Source organism: Mus musculus, chromosome 14, assembly GCF_000001635.26.
Source record: "Mus musculus strain C57BL/6J chromosome 14, GRCm38.p6 C57BL/6J".
NCBI lineage: Eukaryota > Metazoa > Chordata > Mammalia > Rodentia > Muridae > Mus > Mus musculus.
The window spans coordinates 57,309,945-57,337,482 of record NC_000080.6 but is presented as its reverse complement, the minus strand read 5'-3'; the positions used below and the strand labels follow the sequence as shown (position 1 = coordinate 57,337,482).

General features: G+C 45.1%; 1 protein-coding gene and 1 non-coding gene across 2 annotated transcripts in view; both read left to right on the top strand.

Annotated features, from left to right (window-relative positions):
* The window catches only part of Cryl1 (crystallin, lambda 1), a 123,450-nt gene that overhangs the window by 61,001 nt on the left and 34,911 nt on the right, over positions 1–27,538 (top strand). The window contains exon 4 of the mRNA NM_030004.3: positions 24,354–24,515. Coding sequence (NP_084280.2) covers positions 24,354–24,515 — 162 coding nt within the window. The remainder of the gene's footprint in view (positions 1–24,353; positions 24,516–27,538) is intronic.
* Positions 3,998–4,117, top strand: Gm23593. Its single transcript, XR_003951309.1, has one exon. It is a non-coding gene; the product is annotated as a small nucleolar RNA SNORA26 (small nucleolar RNA).

Sequence of the window (27,538 nt, the reverse complement as noted above, 5' to 3'; positions counted from 1 at the left end):
GGGGAGGGAGTGACTGATTTTTGACAGAGAGGGGGACAACTAGAAGGTCTAATGATATACAATGACCACTTGACCCTGTTGCTTTGGGCCTGCTGCTTCTCAGCCAGTCACTTCTGGAGTGTGTAGCAGGGATTTGTTCTCTTCATAGCAGCCAGGAAACAGTCTTGGGCACTAGAGTTCCCATACCCTTCCAGGGGACCAGTCCCACTGGCTAACTCCTTCCAAATATCCCACCTCTTTAAGTGTTGTGTAGCATTTTCTTCCTGAAGCATAGCAGACATGTTTGTGTCTTTCCACACTTTCAGAATGTATTGAATAACAATAAAGTCACAAGGTACCTCTTGTTTGTGATTTGACAAGTAGTCTTGATAGCCCTTTATAGCTGGCCAATAGCAAACATAGATTCTTTTATTATACTCTTAATTACTAGAATAAACACTAAGATCACCTCACTCACATAGTATTATCTATCTACATATGTATGTAGATTAAAGAATGGCAACAAAGGGGTTAAAGAGGTTGGAAGCAGTCGAAGGCTTACTGGGGGCAGAAGCAGAGCTGACACAAAATGCAGAGAGTCATTGTGGGTGCTTCAGTAAGACACAGACAAGCTGTTGGAGTCCTCAGACCTGAGGCGTAAGCAGGGGAGACAAGGCATAGGTCTGGGGGGCACTATGCTTGTGAGGCCCTGGGAACACCTGGGAGCTCTCTGCCTGTCCCTCCTTTGATGCACACATTGGTGCTCAGATAACAGGTTGGCTGGGGACATAGCCATCACCTTAGGTGGCTCCCTGTTTGTAGGATCCAGGTAAAGGTACTTGATATGTGTAATGGATTATTGGGCCTTCTACCCTGATAGGGTTTTATTGCATTCATAAGCCCATGTCTCTTCAATCTACTTGGGTGAGTTTACATTTAGGAATAAGTTATTTATCAGCCTGTGCCTTGGATGGTGTTAAACACTTAATGAGATACAGACAGAGTCATCCTGCCTCTGCACTCAAAATAGAGCCAAATGCTGAATGCAGAATGGAGTTCCCCAAGGTAAGGCACAGCCTGAAAACTGCCATGCCTCACAACAGGAAGAGCATCTCTGCATATTCCCGTATGTACGGGAAAGAGGTACACAAGGATCATGCATCCCACAAGACTCACAAAGTCTTTAAGTTCGTGGTAAACAGCTTCAGTGGTGAACCAAGGTATCCGTGTTGGGGTTGTTGCTGTGCCTGTAGAGAACCCCTATAAACTCATTAGTTCAGCCAACTTGACTTGGATGCTACCCTTTCTTTGATATGGGATCTGTGGGCACCCTCTCTATCTGGGTTGAATAGGAAGCCATACAATGTAAAGGTTCTGTAGTGTTCAGTGGCTCTACAGACTGGTGGCCAATCCTTGAGACATTCTAGATCTAGACCATGTCAGGGAATAAATGAAATAGTAACCGAGTTTTTTGGTTTGGGCAGGACTCCCATCACCGAGGTGTCTCAGTATGTGTTAGTAAATGTTTCAAAATCTGAAAAACACCCACATCCAAAACACTTCCAGTCCCAAGCATCTCAGATATGGGATTCTCAACTTCTATGACATAAAAAAGGACTAAATTATATATAAAATAAATATTTGAAAAATTTTTAATCAACTAAAGGATTGGTCTGTGGGGATTTGTGGGCAGGAAGCATCATTGTCATTTTGAAAAGAGCAATGAGTGTTTCTCTCAGTGAAGGTGGCCAACTGCTAGTGGTTTTTAAAATATCCAGTGAAAAGTTCTATTATATTCTTGAAAGTTGTCTGGGATTCCTAATGTGAAATGGTATCTAGAACAAATGTGACCAATCTTCATCAGATTAAACTTTTCAGACACCAGACAGTAAATGGGAATTTTAGGAGACCATTTATAATAGATAGCAAAACACATTTCAGAAGAGGTAATACAGCTGGGCATGGTGGTACATGCCTTTACTCCCAGCACTTGAGAGGCAAAGGCAGGAGGATCTCTGTGAGTTCAAGGCTAGCCTAGTCTCCATAGCGACCTCCAAGACAGCCAGGGGTACACAGAGAGATCTTGTCTCAAAAACAAAACAAAAACAAAAACAGAAAGCTAACACATAAAGAGCTGCTACGAAGCACCTAAGATCCTAGGAGTGCAGTTGTTGAGATGGCCTGATGCTTTGATAACTGATTGACACACACGATACAAGAACTCAAGTCCATGACAGTCGGAAGCATTTCTCTCTATCCAATTGGTAAAATTCAAAGATTGTTAAGGCAGCCTCGGAGAGGGTATGCCCCCATGTTCTTAGTAGTGATGTGCGAAACTAGAGAGCTTTAGTGCCTTAGGGTCACCATGATAAATCATCGGCAACTTGTGATTTAAAACATTGGAAATGGGGTTTTTCAGTTCTGAAAGGGCCCTATTGGCACCAGCAGCTGCTCCCTCTGCAGGCTGTGAGCAGCACCACGCCTGCCCCTTCCCATCTTCTTCTCTGGAGTCAGCCTTGGTGTCCACAGGCAGACAGCTCTCCTGCTCCAACCTATGCCTCTGTCTTCACATGTCCTGCTCCTGGCACTCTGCATGTCTCTCCCACCCTTCCCCCGTCTTCTTATGAAAACATAAGACAGTGGATTTAGAGTCCTCTCTAACCCGGGGTCCCATAGGCCCTCAGAAGACCTCATCTTAACTTGGTTCCATCCACAGAAGCCCTGTGTCTAAATAGGGTCACATTTATAGGTACCAAGGGTAAGTCTTCATCATACTCTTTCTTTGGCATGTCATCTTGCTTGTTTGTTCTAAGTGAGTATATTCTGTAATTTCAGGTCTAGGTTTGGGCCCTTTAGAAGCAGTCCCCGTTTGCACAAAAGTTTCCATTCTAGTGTTTATCACTGCAGTGTTTATAATGTTGAAAACTAAAAACAGCCTAAGTGTTTTTCAGAAGGAGAACACTCTGTGAGAATAGTCACTGTCATGAAGCCTGGCAACCTCAGTCTCATTCCTGGGACCCGTGTGGAGGAGGGAGAGAGCTGACTTCTGAAAGTTGTCCTCTGTCCTCTGGTTCTATACTGGTACACTGTGGCATAGTCTCTCTGTCTCTGTCTCTCTCGCTCAGACACACACACACACACACACACATACACACACACACAGTAATTTTTAAGAGGTGAGTAGAGCTAGTGTGGTGGCTCATGGCTATAATTGTAGCCTAAAGAGGAGGCTTACCAACAGCTTAAGAGCAGCCTGAATTACACAGAGTTCCGGGGAAGCTTGTGTGTGTGTGTGGGGAGGGGGGGGGTGACGACAAAAAAACCAAAACAAACCCAAAAACCAACCAACCAACCAACCAACCAACCAACCAACCAACCAACCAACAAATACACCCCTGCCACTCCCCCCAAAATAAAAAACCAAACGAACCCAAAACAAAAAAACAAGTTGGGTGTTATGGGTGTGGGGAGGGGGATGGAGATGGGGATAGGGACGGGGTGGGGGGGTGGGGGGGTGTTTCAGAGAAGAGACAGCTCGGGGATCTTACTGCAGCAGTGTGTTTTTCAGTTCTCCAGAAGGAAGTAGGTTCATCTGGACTGACTTAGAAAATGCAGAGACCAAGTTGCAGATCCCTTCTCTGTCTCTCCGTTACATCACTGTTTTGTTTTGTAAGACAAGGTCTTGCTGGGCAGCCCAGGCAGGCCTGATCTCTTGCTTCAGCTTCAGTAGTGCTAGGGCTGGAATGTGAGCCTCGTTGGTCAATAACCTACATGTTACTGTTTTTTTGTTTGTTTGTTTGTTTGCTTTTGCTTTTTGTTTTTTTACTTGCAACACATGCGACAAATGATAAGGCTTGGAAAAATGCCCCTGGCAGTACTGGCAGTAGTGATCCTGAGGGCAGGTGAGGAACAGGGCTGTCCTGCTGGTTATCTCTGCCCACCCTGGTCACAGGCATGTTCTGTAGACTATGTGAAGGTGTTTTATGTCTTTTGGTGTTTTGCTCTGACTTACCGGTTTGTGCCCTTTCTAGGCTAACACAGTCCTGTAAGAGGCTAGCACAGAGGGGTAGAGGAAATCTCTATTAACTCAGAAAAGGCACTGCAAACCTCCTCTTGAAGCCTTTTTGAAGCCACAGCTAAACCAGGAAAAAGAAATATCAATTTGATATGAAAAGGATGTGGTTTTAGACATTTAATACTCCCTAATAACAATCCGTTCATCAACCGTGAGAAATTAAAAACAGAAAAGCGTGGCGAGTGACCTCACTTCCGTTCGCTGTCACCTTGACATGACAGACCAGTGGGTGTGCTTAGCTCATGCATTTCCCTATATTTCTTTCTTCTATGTAGACCTGGCTGTCCTGGAACTCACACTGAAGACCAGGCTGGCCTCCAACTCAGAGATCCACCTGCCTCTGCCTCCCTGAGTGTTAGGATTAAAGCCATGTGCACCATCATAGTCTGACTCCTTTATTTCTTAGCAGAAGTGCTCAGTGGGCCCTCTTCAGTATCATTCCCCCTCCTGCCCCCTTGAAGGCAGCCATCAGTACAAACTTGATGGATGCCCTTCCTGATTATACTTTAATACTCGTACATATTTAAGTTTGATTTAAATGTGACATGCTGCATGTAGCTTTTGAACTTTGCTTCTTTACATAGACTCTTTGCAGTCTGTTCTTACCGGCACATCAACCCCCTTTTGTTCATTCGAAAGTCAGTTGGCATGACAGTGTTGTAGATTATGCAATCCCCGCTTGATGGGTGTTACGTTTTCTTACTTGCTTGCCTTTAGATACAGTGGTGTCCCACACAGCTGTGTGTGGCCTCCTGGTGGCCACATGACTATGTTTGTTTCGGCTTGCATGCTCCGTGTTAATGTATCTGGCTTGGAGGACTTTTGTATATCCAGCTCACGTTGTCTTGTGTCAACTCATGCTATTATACTGTCCAAAAAGTGTCATTCGACATAATTTTCCAACCACAGTGAAGAAATCTATCCACATGCTCTTGCTTGGTTTGTTAGATTTTGTTTTGTTTTTCAGGTGTGACATGATAAGCATGGACTTAATCTGCATATCTGTGGCTCACACTAAAAATAAAGACAGGAGCCACCTGTCTCTGTTTAAGGAGATGGCAGGAGGTGGTTTTAGCAAGGTCACAATGACCTCTAAAGATCTGTCTAAAGCTCCGTAGCTTCTCTGGGAAACAATGGGGCATGAGGTCAGTGTAACACCTGACTCAGAGGAGGGATGCTAAAATGTCTCCAGCCTGCTGGAGGCTGAAAGAAAGTTTTTACAGGACAGATTTACTAGCCGGATGTGACTATGTACTCCTGCACTCCAGTGCCGAGGAGGCAAGAGGGTTGACATGAGTTTGAGGCTTGCCTGGGAGACATAGCAGGTTCCAGGCCAGCCATGCTCCACAGCAAGATTCTGACTCAACAAAAAAAATAAGAAGGGGTTGAGGGGAGGAAGAGAAGGAAGAAGAGAAGATGAAGAGAGGCAGAGATAGGCACAGAGAGCGAGAAGGAGAGGGAGAGAGAGAGAGAGACAGAGACAGAGACAGAGAGGGGAAGAGGGAAGAAGAGAAGGAAGAAGGAAAGAAAGAGACAGATACAGACATACAGAGATGGAGGGAGAGAGAGAAGGAAGAAGGGAAGGGTGAAGAGAGACAGACAGGCACAGACATACAGAGAGAAATACAGACATACAAAGAAAGACAGAGATGGAGGGAGAGAAGAAAGGAGGGAGAGGGAGAGAAGGAAGGAGGGAGAGGGAAAGGGGGAGGGAGGGAGAGAGAAAGGGGGAGGGGGAGAGAGAGAGAGAGAGAGAGAGAGAGAGAGAGAGATTGAGTTGATACCAGTTGACTCCCACCAGAATGATACAAAGAGAACCTCATTCACTCTTTTTCCTAAGTCAAGTCAAGCGCCCTGAGCTCTCGATAACTGCACATGGCGTACATGTTCAGGCAGTAGTGACTGGAAAGTCCCATCTCCAACACAGGCTTGTGTGTGCGCTGATCTGTCGTCTCCCCCTCCCCCACAAAAATCCCACTTTTTTTTTTTTTTTTTTTTTACAATTTTTTTATTTGAGAGGAGTCGAGTGAGACTTGCCTAAATTCTTTGTAGTGAACACATCCCGCGTTTGAAGTGATAACAGACAGGCTTGGTCTTTAAAAGAGGCTTCCCACACAGCTGTCTCTGGCAATCATGAGCGATGCGTGCGTGACTAAGAGCTGGCCTCAGGGATGGGAACCCGAGTTTGGTTGTCCTGTTTGCTCAAAGCCGGTGGGCTGGACAGACCTGGCTCCAAGTCCTACTACTGTTTGTGACTTAGCTCCATGAATGCATGGATGTTCCTCATTTCTAAAATGTGGAGAAAACAGGCTGTATCATGCTGTCACTGGTCTCTTGGGCTGGTGATGAGGGAACGCACGGTAGCCAGGAGGGAAGGAGGAAGAAGAATGGACCTATCATATGGTTCCCTTTAAAATGGTGCTCCTTCCCCTGTGGGGAGCAGTGATCTTTCCCTAGGGTCTATCTCCTAAAGGTTCCATCTCCCACTAGTGTCATAGGCTGGGGACTAAGGCACTATCACATGGGCCGATGGGGGTCATTTCAAATCCAAACTGTAACAAGGTTACTCTGACATCTGCTTACTTGTTTTTGTGCGTCTGTCCGTGTCATGCACATCTTGTGCATGCGTATGTCTGTGCATATGTGGGTATGCTTGCCTGCGTGTGTGAGAGACAGCCAGAGTTGACACTGTGCCCACCTTAGTTGTTGAGACTGGGCCTCTCACTGGACATGGACTTTATCAGCTGACTGATGAGTTCCAGGGGCTGCCTGTCCCTGTGGCTCCAAGGCCCTGAGCTGGGGTTACAGATGCACGTGACCACACTCAGCTTTTACATGCGTGCTGGGTATACACTCTCAGGTCCTCATGCTTGTGCGGTGGGCACTGTACCCACTAAGACATCTCCCCCACTTTACTCTGAGGATTAAATGAAACGGCATATAAAGTGCTTGCTGTGTACCGAGTATCCTTCGAAATGCTTGGAAATATTAGTGATAATAACATACGCCAACATTTCTCTGCTTTTTCACACTTGGGTGCCATGTCGTCACCATTGACTGATATGTGAGTCTGAAGGCGGTGGGAAGGCACATTCCTGCAGGTATTAGAAAACACCACCATTTACCCACTGCCTTAGGAAGGGGTAAACCTGGTTACCTGCCCTGTGGTTGACCAGGATTAAATGAACTGCTAGACTGGAGGCTCCCGTGTGCTATGAGCCTTGCATAGCCACAGGCCCAGACAAGGCTGAGCAGACCAAGCCTGTGTTGTCTTTGAGAATATGGCGAAGAGTGGGTGACTGCTTGATTATTATCCTAAGTGTAGGCTGCTAAATGGCTTGTGCTGGTATGTAATGGCTTCCTTGGTGATGGAAGCTGCCAAGGAGATATTCACACTGGCAAAATCACTGAAAATCTTGTCTGCCTAAGAGGTTGGGAGGGTTCCAGAACGTCCCTTAGGACAGTGCTCAAACCTGCCCTCGTTTATTTTGTTGCCTGGCTCTCACGCTGCAGACTGGATCATTGCGTTTACCGTGTGAGCGCTGGAAGCGCATCCCGGCGTCCACCTACTCCAAGGCCGTCATTTGTATCCTTAGCCTGGAGATGTCTGCCAAGCCACTCTCTGCCAACCCACTGAGCCAGATGCCTGGCACAGGTCCTCAGCTCCAGACCCCCCACCGTCCACCCGACTTCCTGAGTTCATTTTAGACTCATCTCTCGTTTGTCTCTTCTGCCATTGATTTAGATTTCCTGAGGGTTATTCTGATTGGCTCTCCTTCATCTAAAATTCTCCTATCCTTTTTTTTTTCCCTATCGGTAGGACACAACGCAGACTTCTTACTGTGGCACTCCCTCTGGCTCTCACGAACTGAGTATCTCTTTCACAGCCCTTGGTACTATGGAGGTGTGAGCATGGCTGTGTGTAAGGGCCCTGCCGGGTACATCCTTTGGGGGGAGAGTTCCTGGCAAATCCCTTTATTTAGTCGGGGCAATGGTTCCTAAGCACCGGTCCATACTAGAGAACAGAAATGAAGCTTGCTCTAGAGGATTACTATGAGTCCAAGATTATCATGGGATACATAGTGAGACCCTGTAATGAAGGAAAGGAGAGGGAGGGAGAGAAGCAGGCAGGCAAGAGGTCCTATGATTTGAAGTAGGTCTCAAAAATGAGGTATAGGAGTCTGGAAAGATGGCTCAGTGGTTAAGAGCATTGGCTGCTCTTTCAGAGGACCTGGATTTGATTCTTAGCATCTACATGGTAGCTTACAATTGTCTGTAACTCCTGTTTCAGGGGATGTGATACCCTCTTTTGGCTTCTGTGGGCACCAACCATGCATGTGGTGCACAGACATACAAGCAGACAAAACATCCAGACATATAAAATAAAAATGAATACATCTTTTTCTTTTAGAGTGAGATATAGTTCTGGGAAGACAGTGAGGCCAGCAGAAAGCTTGTCACACACTTACACATAAGGACCTCAGTCTGATCACCAGAATCCACTTAAAAAATTCCAGCCATGGCTGCAATGTAGAGATAGGTAGACCCCTGGGACTCTACTGTAGCCAGCCAGGCCATTCTACTTGGCAAACTCTAGACCCTGTCTGGAAAAAGCAAGCAAGCAAGCAAGCAAGCAAGCAAACAAACAAACCAAAAAGCAAAACCAAGGTGGATAGTACCTGAGGACTGACATCTGACATTCTGGCCCCCACAAACGCAGGCCCTGATATGCTCCTGCATCTACACACACAAGTGAGTTAGTTATAAAACTCATAGGCTTTGGGACTGGAGAGATGGTTCAGTGGTTAAAAGTACTTCCTACTTTAGCAGAGAATTGAGTTTATCCCCTAGCACCCATGTCAGGTAGCTTACAACCTGTAAGTCCAGATCCACTACCATCTTCTGGCCTACAAATAACGCATTAAAAAAAAAAACCCTCACTGGCCAGGCAGTGGTGCATGCCTTTAATCCAAGCACTTGGGAGGCAGGCGAATTTTTGAATTTGAAGCCAGCCTGGTCTACAGAGTGAGTTCCAAGACAGCCAGGGCTACACAGATAAACTCTGTCTTGAAGAAAACCAAACCAAACAACAACAAAAACAACAAAAACAACACAAAAAACAAACCCCAAAACCCCAAAAAACAGAACAAAACAAAAAAAACCCAAAACCTCAGTGGACTAAAAGAACATATCTGGGCAGGGATGTAGTGGCTGGTGACTTCTTGTCTAGCATACAGGAAGCATTGGGTTTGAGCCCAGCACCACATAAACCAAGCGTGGTGGTGCAGGCCTGTAAACCTAGCGTTTGAAAATCGGAGTGTGTATTATTGAACTTTGTAATTTCTCAGAATGATTTTTGGCTCCTTTGGTCCCTTTGACTTCTCTTTTTGTAAGCTAAAATTTCTCTGTTTGTTTGTTTATTTATTTTGCAGTGTTGGGATAGAGCCTGGAATGCTAGGAACACATGGCCACTGAAGTGCAGGCCAGCCTCGGAGTTTTTGAGACAGGGTTTTGCTGTGTAGCTCAGGCTGGTCTCAAACTTGCAGTGTTCCCATCTGTGCCTCTCCAGCTCAATTTATTTATTTATTTTTTAAATTGATACATAAAAACACAAAAATTGAGGCTAGGGAGATGGCTCAGTGGGTAAGAGAGCTTACTATACAAACATGAGAACTTGGGTTTGAATCCCCAACCCCTATGTAAAGGTCTGTGCGTGGCTGTGCACCCTTTAACCCTATTGGAGCCAGAGACAGGTAGATCCCGGGAGTGCACTGGTGGCCAGCCAGCCTAGTGCCAGTTGGCAAGCTTCAGGTTCAGTGAGAGACTGTACCTGAGGGAATCAGGCTGAGAGCAACTGAGGAAGACACATAATATCCTTTCTGGCCTGTGAGCCTATACAGCCACATGAGTGCAACACCTCCCCCATACAAATGGTATGTATTTGTGGGGTATTATGCAGTGTTTTGAGATGTGTAGACTTCAGAATGTTGTGTACTGCAGTTTGACCTATCTTGTCTGTTTATAGTTTTTGTATGGTTGGAAAGATTTCTCGATGCCAGGATTGAACTCAGGCATGTGAGCATGCTCTGTAGCCCACAACAGACATGCCCAACTTTGTGTGTCACTTTCAGGAATTAGTTTGCTGAAATCTTGCTTTCCTGCTTGTTTTAGATAGGGAGTCATGCAGTCTAAGCTGGCCTCGAACTTGTTATGTAGCCAAGTATGGCCTTGAACTCCTGGTCCCCCTGTCTCTACCTCCCAAGCGCAGGGATCACAGGCATGCAGCACAGGCCCAGTTCTTCTCTTCGGGTCTCTTCAGGGACGGTCTTGCGTTTTAATAAAAATCTGATGTTTGCGTAGCAAGCTCTCACCCACTGAGCCGTCTCCCCAGCTTCAATTTTTGTGTTTTTGTGTATCAATTAAAAAAAATAAATTGAGCTGGAGAGGCACAGATGGGAACACAGCCTGAACTACACAGCAAAACCTGGTCTGAAAAACTCCAAGGCTGGCCTGCACTTCAGTGGCCATGTGTTCCTAGCATTCCAGGCTCTATCCCAACACTGCAAAATAAATAAACAAGCAAACAGAGAAATTTTAGCTTACAAAAAGAGAAGTCAAAGGGACCAAAGGAACCAAAATAATTTAATAATTTTTCTTCTTTCTCACCATGCACGTGTAAGACTATAAACTGCCCTTTCAACTCTGCTTTCATTGAAACCAATTATTTTATGTATTGTTTTCATTTTAGTCAAATTAAAAATGTTCTAATTTCCAGTCTGGCTAGCCTAAGCTATATATAGTTATATAGTGAGTCCAAGGCTAGTTTGGGATACAGAGTGAGACTTTGTCTCAACAAAACAATTGCAATTTTCCATGATAACTGTAATTTCACTCTGGATTATTAATTAATTTCTAGATATTTGGATATTTCCCAATTATTTTTCTGTTGTAAATTTCTATCTTAATTTGGTTTTAATGCAAGAGCATGCCTGGATGACATCTTTAGTTCATGGCCGGAATATGCTCCATCTTTGTGACTTGTCCATATGTGCACTTGGGAAGAAAGTGTAGTCTCTCCTGATGGAGGAGTGGCCTATGAATAGTTAAGCAGATCAAGTTGGCTGATTCAACCGACCAACAGCTGCTATAACAATATTGCTCTTTCTGTGTGCTTGTCCTAAGAAATAACTACTGAGGTCTATAATGGCAGCTAGGAATTTGCTTACTTCTCTTTTTAGATCTTAGTTCTTATTTCACATATCTATTTTTAACTTTATAAAGAAATTAGTTTTTAATATCCAAAATATGTTGTCTAATATCTTTATTTATTCTTTTTTGGTTTTTTTTTTTCTTTTTCTTTTTTTCGAGACAGGGTTTCTCTGTGTAGCCCTGGCTGTCCTGGAACTCACTCTGTAGACCAGGCTGGCCTCGAACTCAGAGATCCGCCTGCCTCTGCCTCCTGAGTGCTGGGATTAAAGGTGTGCGCCACCACGCCCGGCAATTCTTTATTTATTCTTACTTGAGAAAAGTGTTAGCTTGATAGTAAAATGAAGGAGGTATAATGATTTCCCTGGTTATCATCCTACCACCCAGCTGCCTCCTCCTCCCTTTCAGTACCCACACCAGTGAACTCAATTGGTAAACCACACTGAAACACGTTGACAGTTCAAGGTGGGGTTCACTCTTGGTGGCTTCTATTCAGTGGGCTTGGACAAGAGCACACTGAGCTGTGTCTGTAACTATGGTATCAAACAGAGTCTTCCCACTGTCCTAAAATCTTCTGTGCTCTCTCCTTGTTCTCCCATCCCATGCTTTGTTGTGAGAGGCATCACGGCTTAGGATTCCTGAATCTTCTTGCAACATTGCAATCAACTTTCCAGGGTGTTTGCTCTTCCTTGTCTGCTTTCTTGTTTGCTATTCTTTGTCCTGAGGTCTGCTTCTCAAATATTAACATAGCTCCTTTAACTTACTTTCATGTTTATACCAGACAGTCTTGCACTTGTTTCCTTTGCTGTAACAAAATAACCTCAGGTTGGAGACTTCATAAAGAAAAGATATTTCGGGACTGGAGAGATGGTTCAGTGGTTAAGAGCACTGACTGCTCTTCCAGAGTTCCTGAGTTCAATTCCCAGCAACCAATGGTGGCTCACAACCATCTGTAATGAGATCTGATGCCCTCTTCTGCTCTGTCTGAAGAGAGTGACAGTGTACTCACATATATAAAATACAAATAAATCTTTAAAAAAAAGAGAGAGAAAAGATATCTACCCTATCCACTAGACCCCCGGGGAGGTAAGGAAAGGGATTTGCTCAGCTCACAGTTTTGGAGGCTAGAAGTCTAAGCACATTTTTCCTTTTGCTAGGCTTTTACTATGGGGATTTGAGTTAATACAGCTAGAAGTTGGGTAAAATGTAAGGTTTGGAGTTTCTATGGTTGCCCTAGATGCACTGAAGGTTTCTATTCCTGTCAGTACTACCATATGCTTAAGATGAGGGCTAGTTGCCTAGAAGTTTCCATAAGATTTCCTCTCCATGTGTACTCTACTCTCATCTCTCTGTCCTCCCTTCGCATGTCCTCCATGAAGGTCTGGGTCCATGTTCTCCTCCCCAAAGTCCTCTTCTCTAACTCATGGCTTCAGACCCTTCAGGTCTGGGCAAAATTGTGGCTTAGCCATTGTCTCAGGTCTTGTGTCCCTGGGGCTTCCAAGGCTCTTCAGGGCTCCCGGCTCTTTCTGAGGTGGGCAACATGCCTTCTCAATCCTCCTCCAGGAATCAGGGTTTTCATTCCTGTTTCCCCTCACTTAGCTCACTAATGGGAATCTCAGGGCTCCTGCTTTTAGACTTATCAGTGAGACAAAAACATATTCATGTCACATTCCAGGAGACACTTGATGTCACAGAAAACCTCAGTTGTTCCTGTTTGTTTCTGTTGGCTATTCATGCCACTCTCATCCAAGCAGGAAGGCCAACAGTCTCCCTACTTTCCTGTGGATGGTCATACTGAGGAGCCGATAGCCTAGCCGCTGAGAGTGAGCAGTTGTACGTAGGTTAGAAAGTCTCCTACACTGCAGGGTTTTCCGTCACTCTGTCCCACGGCCAGGAGTAACCTTGTGTATTTATTCTCAGCACCAAAAGTTATTGCAAAGCAGAGTAGAATGTTCTAGCTGCCGATGGAGGTCTGTTCCTTACATTGGCATATGCAGAGATGTTATGTGCTAACTCTTGATTGGTCCCATCTTTGGGCTTGCTTCTTAGAGATCTTGAGCTAAATAACTTCTCAAAGTGAATATAGAAAATTATATCATAAGTTGCACACAAGATGCAGACTATACAATGACAGTGACAATGGCTATTTTTTTTTTTATGACAAGATCTGGTTGTATTGTCCAGACACTGTAGTGGCTGTCCCTAGGTACCTTCCCACTACTGATCAGAATGGATAACCCATGGTCCCCATTCCTGAGAGGTAACCATAAGGTTGCCAAATACTGTGTGGCAACATAACATACTATACCCCTGGACCCCTGTGCTCAGTGGGTTCTCTTACCTCAGCCTCTCTAATGAGGACCGTGGGTGTTCGATGCAGTCAGTTCCCGGCTAAATGCAGTCTTTTAAGCCCAGGGTTTTCAGTAGAATTGTTTTTCAGTCTTAAAGTAGACTGGTTAGGGGGACAAGACACCCCCCCCCCATTTATTCTTCAGTCATGCATTTTGTTTTTGAAAGAAGAGGGTTTGCTCTTCATTGAGGGAACCCACCCCCCCAAAACTGTAGTAGACATCAGAGAACTAACTAGACCAGCAGCAGAGACTCTGACAATCCTGGCACTTAAGTGCCCCTCTCTTGGTTCTTTGTTATTTAAGACCAAGACTCACTACTTCAAAAGTTTTATTTTTCTGTAGTATTATTAATCAAAAAGATTGTAACTCTGTTTACCTGAAGCATTGGCTAATTGTATTCCAGATGGTGGCTAAGTATGCTACTCAGTTCTCTTCCCTGGGCAAATGTGACATGAAGGAGAATCTCTGATTTGGTGGTAGTTAATGCTACAGAAACTTTCTACATCTCCATTGGGAAGGGAACTCTCTTTTCCTAGACTGAAAGTTTAGGTATCGCTCTTTGAAAAAGTATGAGTGCATTGGTCTGTGGCTCCCTAGGCTTAGCCAAGCTGCCCCATGAGCCCCAGGAACCTTTTTTCTCTCCCTTCCCAGTACTGGGATATCACGTGCACCCCACCGTGTCCCATAGTCTTACATGTATCTGGGGATTAGATTCATTAGTCCTCATATTCGCAAGGCAAACGTGTTTTACAAAGAAGCCATCTCCCAAGTATAGGACTTTAATTAATTCATTCTTAAAATAATTAAAAAACCCCAAAGACTTTATGTCAGTGTATGTGATGTATGTGTGTAATGTAATGTTTGATTGTGTGTGTGTGTGTGTGTGTGTGTGTGTATTCATGTGCTTACAGCACATGTGTAGAAGTCAGAAGACAACCTCAAGTTGTTAGACCTTGCCTTCTACCATGTTTGAGACAGTTTTTTTGTTTTGTTTTGTTTGTTTGTTTGTTCATGCTTAGTGTGCCAGGCTATCTGGACCGTAAACAACAGTCTTTAAAAAGGGATGAAGAGATGGCTCAGTTCTGGAAGTGACTGCATTGAAAACATGAGAATCCAAGTTCAATCCCCAGGACACTGTAACCCTAGACCTGGGTAGAGGACACGGGGGAGACAGGATGACTCTTGGGGCTTGCTGGCTAAGGAAGCCCAGGTTAATCAGCGAGTCCCGGGTCCCAGGGAGAGATGCTGTCTCGAAAACCAAAGTGGAGGTTGACGTCTGCATGTGCACATTCATCTCCCCCCTTACAGAAAAATCCTTCCAAATAGATCCTTAGGAACTCAAGCAAACACATAAAACAACTTCTTCAATCGGGCTCGGAAGTTACCCACCCTCCTCCTATGCCCTCCCCACCCATCCACAGTCTTTCCTGCTCCTCTTCTGGGTGCACCTTCCTGTGTATGAGCATCTCTTAGCACTTCTATGCATCTGCCCTGCTTTTTTCTGTACTCTGCAGTCTTCAGCTTGGATATTTTATCCTGATGTGTCTTCATGTCTTCAGCTAAGTCTGATCTGCTTTGAAGTGCCGTCCTCTGGGTTAATTGAAGTTAATTGTATTTTTCAGCTGTTGAGTTTCCACTTGATTCTTTATTATGAGAATGTTCAAAACCTTTGACTTTATTAAATGTATTACTTATTGTTATGTCAAAGTACACATCTGAGAATACCTTCTCTGAATGCCATTTGGCCCTGTTTCTGGTTTCACTTGCTTTTTAGCCAAGGAGTCTCTAGTATTCATGTTCTTTTTTTTGTTTAATTGTGAGACAGCACCAGTATAAAAGGCAAGGCTCTGGATAATGCTCTGTCTCTAGAGACTTGTTCTTAGAAGACAGAGGGGCTACAAGCAGGTTTCCTAACATACTTGGAGCTGGGGCTGAGTTGAGGCTCACTTTCATTTTTTAGGGACACTGGTCTGTTTCCCTAATGTACTTGGAGCTGGGGCTAAGTTGAGGTTTACCTTCAGTTCTTAGGGACACTGGTCTGTCTCTTGTCACTATTATTCCTAGGGAACAACCCTAGTGTTTTATACACACACACACACACACACACATATATACATACATGTATGTATATATATATATATATATGTATATGTATATATATATATATATATATATATATATATATATATATATATATATATATATATATAAAATTTTGTGAGCAGTTCCTGAGATAGAGACCTTGAACTCATGAGCCCCCTCTTTAGCCTTCTAAGTTCTGTGATTGAAAGCCTGCCCCACCACATCCAGCTTGTCTGCTAATATTTTTGGTGTTTTGGTGCCAGACGCTGAGTTCAGGTCCTTCTGTTTATGCTAGGCAAGTGCCCTACCATTTGACTCTACCCCAGGCTCTTGCCATTTTTATTTTTTTCCTGCAGCAAGGCGTAATCTATTTCATGCATTCATTTGTCTATTCACTTATTTATTTTGTGTTAACATGTGTACAATATGTTTGTAGGTACACGTGTGTAGGTGTGTTCATGTGTATGATAAACATGTGGAGTTAGAGACCAACCCTGTGTGGGATCTGTCTTCCTTATTTTTGAAGGCAGGGTCTCTCACTGACTTGGATCTTGATGACTGAACCATGGCTTTTAAACGTGCCTTATCTTTTCAGCCTTTCCAGAAGGGATTTGCAACAACCCTCACCCAGACAGTGAAGTGACCCCTGACCCTGCAGCCTCAGCACCTGCTTCCATGCTGACACTTTGATGTTTGTTTGTTTGTTTGTTTTGGTTTTTGAGACATGGTTTCTTTCTATCCGCGACTGCCCTGGATCTTGCGCTTTAGTCCATGGTCTGCCTGCCTCTGCCTCCTGAGTGTTGGGATTAAAGGTGTACGTTAACACCGCCCTGATTTTTTTTTTAAAAACTTGATGATTTTCTTAACTTTCTGACAGTGAAGTACTTCATTTAAAAGGGCGGTTTGTTTTGTGTAGAATCGTCTAGTATTTGAAGAGGGAGGACTAAATTTCTAGCACATCATATTTTTAGAATCAGAAGTTTTCACATGTTTGATGGGAGAAAGATTTATTTCCACTTGGCAGTCTCTCCCTACCTCCCTCCCTCCCTCCCTCCCCCCCCCCTCTCCCTGGAATGAAACTGTCTACCCGTGTTTTTGGGGTCATAGAATATTTCTTTTTTTATTTTTAATAGCTATCTTGGAACCTAAACGAACACACATATGCACTTATACAAAGCATCTCCTTTTCCACTCCTCTGTTGATGGGAGATGATAAAGCATCAAGATTGCGCCTCAACAGAGGTTTGTGTCAGTCACAAGGTGATACTTTCTTTGTGGTCTTACAGTCAACACAGACTCCAGAAGTGGGTGTGGTCCCCCTACCCCTCACAAAGCAAGCTGTACTGTGCTGTCTAAGTCAGATCTAGAAAGTTCTATCTACCTGTCTGGAATCAGAGTCTGACCAATCTTGTAGATGGTGGGCAGAACCCCTAAGGCTGCTCCCCACCCCTGCAAGCCTTCCAGAAGTTCCTGGTTTCTTTCTTCTTCTGTTTGTTTGTTTTTGAGACAAGGTGTTGCTCCTGGAACTAGTAGTCCAGGCAGGATTCCGACAACTTCCTACCTCTGCCTCTCCCTGCTGTGACTTACAGCTGAAGGGCCCTAGGCCTGATCTTTCTCTGCACTTCTTATAAATCAGGGCTCCTATAGTCCAGTGGATGACCGTGTTCGATTAATTTGTCCTATCAGATTACAGGGTGCAGACAAAGGACTTTCCTGGTTTATTGTAAAACTTATCATAAAGGCTGCAGATGAGGTATGGGGCAAGGACAGAAGGCCCTCCCTTGGCTTGCACCCTCCACAGCTTCACACCTGTTTATCGGTGCAGGTCATCTGAGCCTGTCCTTTGAATTGCTGGGAGACTTGGTGAGTAAGGGCTATGGAAGCAAGTGTCCCAGCAGGCTGCTTGGCAGTCCTTCCTTACGGGCAACACTCTCCTGGAAAGAGAGGTATAACCTCCTATCTGTCAGGAAAGCTCAGAGAATTTCTTTCTGGCCAGATAAAGGCAGGAGAACGTTACGGTTTCTACAGTAAGCCTTGGATAAGGAGTTGTGGATCAACAACCATAGCCTAAAAACAATACACACATCCTACCCCGACACACAGCCACACGCTAGACTCTCTTGGTTCTATGGGACCTTGTGACACAGGTCATCAACATGGGGTCTTTACCCTACGTTCTTGCTACTTTCAAGGGAACTCCATGACTGCCTCTGCTCTAAGGCACACACCACATGACTGGTCAAACACTCATGTTTGACTATTCGTGTTGACACAGTCTAGAATTACCCTGGAAATCGAGGGTTAGAGTGTCTATATGTGTGTTAGACATTTCAAATCTTGTTTTATGTTTTAAAACAAGTCTCACATAGCCCGGGATGGCATCAAAGTTCTGATCCAATTGCCTCCGGCTCTCGAGTGGTGAGTTTATGTGTGTTTCCCTCCATGTCTGGTACATAGTAGAAATTTTTGACCCAACAAAACCACCAAATAAGACCATTAAAGAAAAATCAGTGTGGTTTCATTTTTTCAAAAAGAAAACAATTAAAAAAAATGAAACAAGTATTCAGTACATAATAGGAAGAATTAGGACTCTCTCTTTACAGAGGTGAGAGAGGGATGTGGTGTGTGTGTGTCATCTCATCACTGAGAGGCAGAGGTAAGAGGATCTCCAAAAGTAGGTGGCCAGGCCAGAACCAGATTCCAGGCCAGTCATGGCTATCCAGCTAGATCCTATCCCAGATGAAGTTACAACACAAACAGGCTGGGGATGGTGAGTACCTGCTTAGCTTGCAGAAGGCCAAGTGCCACAAGGCACCAGGCCTGGTGCTGGGTGCCTGTAAAATGGGAAATGTAAGGTAATCTTCAGCTCCACAGTGAGGCCAGCCGGGGACACATGAAGTGTTGCCTCAAGCAAGAGCAGTGTGTGTGCTCTTCTCTTCAGTGCATAGGTGAGGAAAACAGATCAGATAGATAAGGAATCAGGAAGAGAAGCAAGCATGGAATCTGGCTGTCACCATTAAATAAAACAAATGTTGTGGCTTTAAAGTGGATTTTTAACTTATTGGAAATAGCAGAGTGTCTTCTTTAAAATGTAGCATGGTGGTACAGCCATAGGCAGAGATGGGGTTTGCCTAGGCTACCTAGTGAATTCTGGACCAGCCTGGGCTACAGAGTGAGATCCTGGTCTGGTCTACTGTGGTTGGGCAGCTTTTTTTTTTTTTTTTTCTTTTTCTTTTTTGTTGTTGAAAGTTTAACCAACTTGTAACCAAGTATAGTGACTCACACATGTACTCCTAACATTTGGGAGGTGGACAGGGAGACAGAGGGTAAAGTCAAGGCTAGCCTGAGCCACATGAGATCCTGTCTAAACAAACACACAGACCCATAAACGCAAACCAAAAAACACCCTACAAGAACAAAGAAACCTCAGTGACTTGTATTTAAGAATGTCACTTCCCTTGAAGCTCCATCCATACAATGGCTTAGCACATGGCACTTAGACTGACATCACCTCTTCCTCCTAGGAAAGACTAGAAATACCCTAGAGCGATGACATAGGGATGTAAGTGAACTGTTTTTATTCTATTATTTTTTTCATGTCAAGCATTTAAATTCTAAATAAATGATCTCATAAAAGGTACAGAAGTATCCCTGGAATGAGGATGGGAGAAGGTACTCAGAGGGATGGCGCTGAACCACATTTGTTTCTGAGGTGCTGTGAGGTCACCGGAGGCAGGACTGCATTTTCGAACAGACAGCATTAATCTCTATAAGCAGAACACCTAAGCTCAGGGAACTGACCTCTCACCCTCTCTCCCAGCTGCCCTCCCCCACCTCCCGCCTGCCCAGGAGGCTCTGCTCTGCTGTTTCCCTTGGGAAAATCTCTGGGTGTAGTTTGTTTTGGATCATTGCAGGAACTTCTAGGCTAGCAGAGTGAGCACCTTTAATACCCTCAAAACCAAGCAACCAAAAACACTTTAATTTGATGTTCAGGGGTAAATGAGCTCCTGGTTTGGGCAGAGTACCATTCATTTGGCTGAGAGGTTGGTGTTGAAAATGAACATCTTTTCCTTTTGACACCACTTCCTCCGGAGCAGGACTCTCCTCCTCTTCCTCTCTCCCTTTTCCTGTCTATCTCCTCAGGAGTGGCAGCCTGATGATAGCTTGTAAAGGCTGCGCTCTTGGGGAAGACACTGAGGAGAAAGTAGAGGCGGTGATGACAAGGTGAGAGGGCCTCACAGTCTGCCTGCGCTGTCTGAATTCTGCTCCCCTCCAGCCCAAGAGTGTCTCCCTGGCCTTCCCAGTCGGCTTCCTCCACAGTCAAACCCGCTCCTAGAACCACGTTGTGTGTAAAATACTTCAGGCACTACAGTCATATGTGGGTTTTCTTGGAAAGCACATTGAAGTTTTCATCCACATATTTTACATGAGTCACAGGATGCTATTTAAATTGTGTGGGGTGACTGGGTGAGGCAGGGTGGGGTGGGAGCCATTAAAAAAAAATCAAAACTCAGCAAAACCTCATCTTTGCCTTTCATGGCAACCGTCTGTGGGACTGCGTGTCCTGTGGCCAGCAGGCAGGACTTGAAAAGCAGGTACTTGTGCCCTCTCTGGGAACCAGCCCAGTGAGCTGACCGACTGCCACTGCGCAGATTCACCCAAGTACAGCCCTGAAAGCTCTCAACCATCCGGGTAGCTTTAACTGCCGACCAGACACTGCCATTTGCCTGACATTTACTTTTATAAACGTTGTAGTTAAAAAAAAGTATACTCATAACTCCATCATTCAGTTTCCTCTGTTTGAGAAGGGAAGGGGCAAAAGCAGCAGTGTTGACGGTTAGCCTCATCTAATGTCTGGGTCTGGAGGCTAGTGAGAGTTGGACAGGGATGTGACTCAATTGTCAGGCCCTGAATTAGATCCCTAATGCTGCATAAGCCTGAGGGGGAGGGGGAGGGGAGGAAGTGGGAGGTCAGGAGCTGCTAGAGTTTCACATCAGCCTTTGTTACATATCGAGTGGGAGGTCAGCCTTGACTACTGCCTCAGACCAAAAAAAAAAAAAAAAAAAAAAGGAGGCTGATTTCGACAGCCATTAAGAATTCTTAATTGCTGCTGGTGGTGGTGCGTGCCTTTAATCCCAGGACTTGAGAGGCAGAGGCAGGCGGATTTCTGAGTTCCAGGCCAGCCTGGTCTACAAAGTGAGTTCCAGGACAGCCAGGGCTATACAGAGAAACCCTGTCTCGAAAAACCAAAAAAAAAAAAAAAAAAAAAAGGAATTCTTAATTAACAATTAAGTTTTGTCATAATCTACTTCCCAAGTGTTCATTGCTTGGTTTTGCTGCCCAAATCTGGGCACGCCTGCGGTATTGGTTGTGTGTGACCGGATCGTTTGTTAGATGTGGCGTTCATTCCCATTCCCTCAAAACGAAGCAAATCCAAACAAACAAACAATATAAACCAGCTCTGTAGGGAGATGTGGTCAGACTTTAATTAGGCAGAGGCAAGCTGGTTGCCTGCTGTGGTGATGGCAGCCACTGAAGTATTTCACACAAAGCAGCTTTTTATAGAAATGCACCCCTCCAAGGCAGACTGACTGGAGAAGCAGGAGGGTGTGGAGGAGAGACAAGTGAGTGGCCACACCCCTCTGCCTTAGCTATCTGACCCATCTATACACCCTTCAGGGCAAGGAGGGCGGCAGCCTTTGGGGTCTGAGGTCCTGACTAAAATGAGCTACCTTTGTGGACAGCAGGGAGCTGAGCCCAGCGTTTGACATGGCTTGAAGCCTGAGGTCTGTGACTCCATCCATCTCACACAACTGGGCTACCACAGCAAGAGCAACCAAATGTCAAGCCAGCAGGCCACTGGAAACCCTTACATAATTGTAGCAGGTTTGGGTTTCCTCTGGTTCAAGTTTTCTTGCCTCTGTCATGATCAAACGATTTGGAGAAAAGGCATAGAATTTCAGAGGAGAATCTGCATGACAGCGCACAATGAGGCCATTCTTTTCGGGGCTCACAGGATCTCTGAGTCGGCCTTCACCTCTGGCTTGACTCCAAGGCTCCATTTAAACTGAACCAACCTCACAGACTTAAGTGATCCAGGAGGGACTCAGTGGGAACGGCCAGCCACTGTGGCTCTTTTTCCTTTTTTGATAAGGGGACAGAACACAATGGGCTTTACAGTTCTTAAATGACTCTGTTCTTTGGTTCTCTTTGAGATGTGACGCTCATATGGCCCGATTATACTTTTAAAAGGTTTAAACACACACACAGTGTGGACCCCTTCCCTTTTGAATAAAACTTTAAGAAGAATATTTTTTAAGAATTTTAATTTTTTTGTGATGAGTGTTTTGGCTGTGTGCATATCTGTGCACCTGTGTGTTCCTAGTACCCACAGGAGCCAGAAGAGGGCACTGAATGCCCCAGAACTGGACTTACTGATGGCAATGAGCTACCATGTAGATGCTGGGAACTGAGCCCAGGTCCTCTGCAAGAGCAACAAATGTCATTGACCTTGGAGCCACCTCTCTAGCCTCTGTTTTATTTGTTTATTATTTCTTGTGAGTATCTGTATATCTATCTATCTATCTATCTATCTATCTGTCTGTCAGTTATATATTCTTCTGAGACTCTGTTCAATCTCAAACTCTCCAGCAGACAATACCCTTGACCATTTTGATCCTCCTGCCTCTACGTCCCAAATGCTGGGATTATAGGCTTGCTGACATTTTTTATTTGTGAGGAGTTATTCTGATATCACTTTGACACTGAGTTTCTGTAGTTGGGCTTTTGGGGTTCTTTTCATTCCCTTAAATGTTACATAAATGAAATGTCCCAGTGAAGTTGGCTGGGCAATTAGCGTTGTAGAAGTGAACAAGATGCTAGTACGACTCTGTTGGTGGCAGTGAGCAGCTAGGACAGCAGTTCTAAACAGACATCCTGCATATCAGATATTTATATTAAGATTCATAACAGAATCAAAATAATTTTATGGTTGGGGTCACCACAGCATGGGTTGCTGTATGAAAGGGTTGCAGCGTTAGGAAGGTTAAATGCTACTGACCTAGGAGGTGGGGGGATCCTGACATTGGTAGAATCCCAAATGTGGGGCATACCCACTCTTTCCTTTAAAAAGGTCACATTGCTCTTTGGAGCTGAACTTGAGAATGGTTCTGAGCTTTAGGAATCTCCGGGATGCTTGTGAAAACTGCAGGTACCTCAGTCCCACCCGTATCAGGTCAGGGATAGGGGCTTGAGATTTTTCTAGTTAAGGAACATCTGGTTGATTCCAATCGTTGGCTCTTTGGCCATTGTGAAGAGAAAGTGAATGTCATAAAGGGATGTTGGGGGTACCTTGCCTCCCAGGTGAACAGGGACCCGGTTTGGTAAGAGTGACCCTCAGTGCGGTCCCCAGAGGTGCAGGAGGGCACTTTCTCATGCTGGGTTGCTTCCATCTGGAGCAGGCTGCCCTCCTCAACCCAAGTTCCCAGGAACACTCCTTACCTGTGGCCGGCCTGGGCTGTTGATTGCCATCTCAGGCCCACCCAGTCCTGTAATTAGAATTTCAGAGTGGTTGTTATCGGCAGTAATTAATCCAAATGCACTCCTCTATCTTCTCTATCCAGTTGCCTACCCCATTAGGGCTTTGCAATTGTTAGAAACAAAGGTCTTTTTCAGAAGGACTCCCAATTAGAAATGGGTCCTGGGTGCCTCCGGGGAGTTGCAGTGCGTTCCTTGGTAGGAGGATGAGATTTTTTTTTTTTTTTTTCCCTTCAGATCCTGGATGTGATGGTGGGGGCGGATAGGGGAGGTATCCCTGATGAAAGCACTCAGGTTCATGAAAGTGCCGGAGGAGGGAGCTCTGTTGTAGGATGGGCTCCCTGACTTTGCCTCATGAGAATTTTCAGTTGGCAGGTTCCCTGAAGCCCTGGTTCTGGGAAGTGGAATAGGGGTCACCCCCAAGTGCCTTCCCACAGAGCTTCTTAGACCCATCAAAAACCAAGAGTCCCTGCATTTATCTTTCCTAGCCAGGAGTCTCTTCAGCTCTTACACTCCTGCTGTGCTCTGCAGGGGACACTGGGTGATCTTTTCTCTCCTCTGATGAGGTCTCTAGCTGAGGTTCTATTAACAAAATAGAGCCCTTTAAGAACACACATGCACCTTAATAAAGTTTTATGTGGCTTAGGACTGGTCAAAAGTCGGATCCAAAACACCCCATGTGGCTTCACAGCTGGGTGAAGAGTGAATGTTTGTTCAGGTAAAGGAGTGGACAAAGGGATTCTGTTTCAGTGGCTATAGACTAGGGAATGAGCAAGGCTTTCTGGGCAGGTTCTTCCTGTCTGGGTCCCTGCCTTCAAAGCTAAGATACCTTACCTCAAAGCTGAGATATCTCCTGTGTGTCTCAGGATACCTACTGCAGAGGGTCTTGTGACCTGCTTCTAGGAAAGGCAGAAAACTGTTTTATAGCCTTCTAGGAGGGGGAGAAAGGGAGGCCAGGGAAAAGCCAGGCAAGCCTCCTGCCTCAGTTGTTCTTAAGGTACTCTATGGTGGGATTATGGGTCCCTAGATCTACCATTTCCAAATTGGTTCATTTTAGGAACAAAGCCAACACAGCCCAACTGTTGTCTTGATCAGAAGTAGTCATCTAAATGTGTCCCTTTCAGGAGTGTGTTCCAGAGAACCTAGAACTGAAAAAGAAGATCTTTGCCCAGCTGGACCGCATTGTGGATGACCGGGTTATCCTAAGCAGCTCCAGCTCTTGTCTGCTGCCTTCCAAGCTGTTCTCGGGCTTGGCTCATGTGAAGCAGTGCATTGTGGCTCATCCTGTGAGTATGTTGTTTGTTCGTTCCTTTGTGGTCATGGAGATCAAACCCAGGTCCTATCACATGCTAGGCAAGTACCAAGTCGCACTCCAGCCCCAGGGAGGGTGGGAAGTTTGGCACCTGATCATATCTCATTCTTTTTTAGGGGCAATAAATTGCACCGGATCTGCAAGTATCTCAAACCACTTTATTGAGGTATAATCCACATACCACACAATCTGTTAGTCAATATTGTACAACTTGATGGTTTTGTAGACATTTAGGATAATGCAATATCATCATTAAAGAAAAGGAATAGGATCCAAAATTCTTTGGAATTTTATCTGTGAGTCTAAGGTGTCATGGCATAAAACAAACTGTATTTACTGCTTTAACCCTCCGGGTACTTAGCATGTGGTATTGGGCTAGTTGCTGGGTTAGCAGTCATTAGAGCAGAAGTGCTGCATTAAATGTCCACGTGGGCCGGGCTGGGGCAGGAAGTGCGGCTGGGTAGACAAGATGTGTGCTTTGCAAGCGTCAGGGCCTGGGTTTGAATCCCTAAGAATAGTAGTGTGTGCTTCTGTAATCCCAGAACTCCTACAGGGAGATAGGAAGGTAGAGACAGGAGAACCCTGAAGCCTAAGGACCAGTTCGCCCTATGTATGACGCCACAGAACCTTCTCTCAAACAAGGCAAAGACTGACACCCAAGGTTGGCCTCTGACCTCCAAATGTGGCCATAGCACAAGTGCATCCACACACAGAGAAACCTGCTTAAGCTTGCATGTGCACGTGTGCACACATGTGTGCATGCACAGGCACACACACACACACACACACACACACACACACACACAGAGAGAGAGAGAGAGAGAGAGAGAGAGACATGTCATGCAGGAGTTTGTAGATATGTCACTTGCTTTGTGTTATTCACAGTAGGATCAGATCTGATAAGATGCAGATCTGATGGGTGTCACTGTCAAAATTCTGATTTAGGGTGTCTGAGCTGAAATCATCTTTCCCTGATGCTCCTTTCACCATCCACTGTAACTGACTAAACACATTTCTTCACCGGAAGCACCTTATGTGGTGAGCTGGGCCACAGGCTCTCATTAGCGGGTGAGGGACGGCTCAGCGAGTCTTTCTGAGGTTAACGTGTCTGTGAATGATGCTGGAGTCCTGACCGTGAACTCAGCACGACCATGAAGAACCAGGACAGCCTGTTTGGGTGGGAAAGCTAATTTAGCTCCAGCCATGATAAATATGATGGCCTATCGTGTATCATTACCAGCCAAAAGCTACACAGAGGAACAGGGCCAGCCCGGCTAGGTTAATGAGAACTGTGCTGGGAGCTGAGGTATTTCATAAGCCAAGACCATAGGGCAGGAGCAAGCAGGACTATGTGGGATGGGGTCATGATGACGTCACTGGGATAGCCCACACACTGAGGCAGGGGTGCAGGAGGAGGTTGGAAGATTAGAGAATATAGACTGGACACCTGTGTTAGCTACTTTTCTTGTTGATTTGGCCAAACCGACAGAAAGCAAATAAAGGGAGGATGGGGGAGGATGGGTTCATTTTAGCTCTAGGCTTGAGGGGATAGCTATCATGGCAGAGAAAACAAGGCGGAGGGAAGCAGAGAAGAGCTGGAGGCAGGATCAGCTACGAACTGCAACGCCCATTATGCAGTGACCCACTCTCTCCTCTGAGAGAAAACATAATGGTTCCGCAGCCTTCCACAACAGCACCAGCAAGAGGGGACCAAGTGTTCAAACACACAAGCTAGTTAGTGGCTTTCTTTTTCTTTTTTTGATATCATATATAATATATATGTTATATATGCATATATATATTTGATATATAAGTATGTATTTGACATACTTCACTTATGTGTTTTGGGTGATTGTTTGAATCTGTGTCTATGTACTACATGTGTGTCTGGTGTCTGCAGAGGCCAGAGGAGGAGTCAGGTCCCCCAGAACTGGAGTTACATGTGGTTGCGAACCTTCATGTGGGTGCTGGGAATCAGACCTGAGTCCTCTGGAAGAGCAGCTAGTGCTCTCAACTGCTGAGCTGTCTATCTAGCCTCACAGGACATCTATCCAAACCACAGCAGAATTCCTTAGCCAAAATGCTTGGGACTAAGAGTATTTCAGAATTTACATAGTTGTTACCAGTTGAACAGTCTTAATGTAACCCCCCCCCCAAATCTGAAAAGCTCCAAAATTTAGATTTTTGAGCACAGTGTCAGAGCTCAAAACATTTCAGATATCCAGAACATGCTGGGGATGGTGAAGCCCCACCAGCCATGTTTTAGAGGATCATCAGCGTTACTCTGAAGAACTGTGTGATCTTAGGTACACAGCAGCATGGCGCATTGAAAATGCCGCTGTGTGGGAATAATGGTCTCCTGCAGTTTGGACCTCCACAATGCAGTACATAGGGCTGTATTTGAAAGGCTGAGGGGCTCAGGGCTGGGGTGGGGAGCACAGAAACTTTTCTTCCAAAGAAGAGCAGTTGAGAGGAGGTGCCAGATGGGTCAGTGTGAAGAAAAGGGGTGATTGACTGGACACCCACCAGACACATGCAGTCCACACTCCATGGTTTGCTCTTTTGTGAGATACAGTGGAAAGAAAGACAATGGATCATCAGAGGCACAGGCGCAGAACCAAAAGAACATAGACTAGAAATGGCCGCCATCATGTACAAAATGCACAAGTAACCTTAGAGTCAAGGGGACACTAACTGAAAGCACCTAGGCAGGCACCGAGCCTGTGACATTCTCTTTTCCTGTGATAGGCAGATGACAAATGCACACACACACACACACACACACACACACACACACACATTCACACCCCTCTGTAAACAGTCACTGGCTACTGCAGAGGAAGGCATTTGCTTGTATAAAGCCACTGGTTTCTAATCAGTTGTTTTGCATTTGAGTTAGATCAAACAAGAACACCACTTAAACCAAAGACTTCAGAATTTACTTGTACAGTTTCAAGAAGACTTTCCCACCTTGTTTAGGCAAAGATGATCAGCATA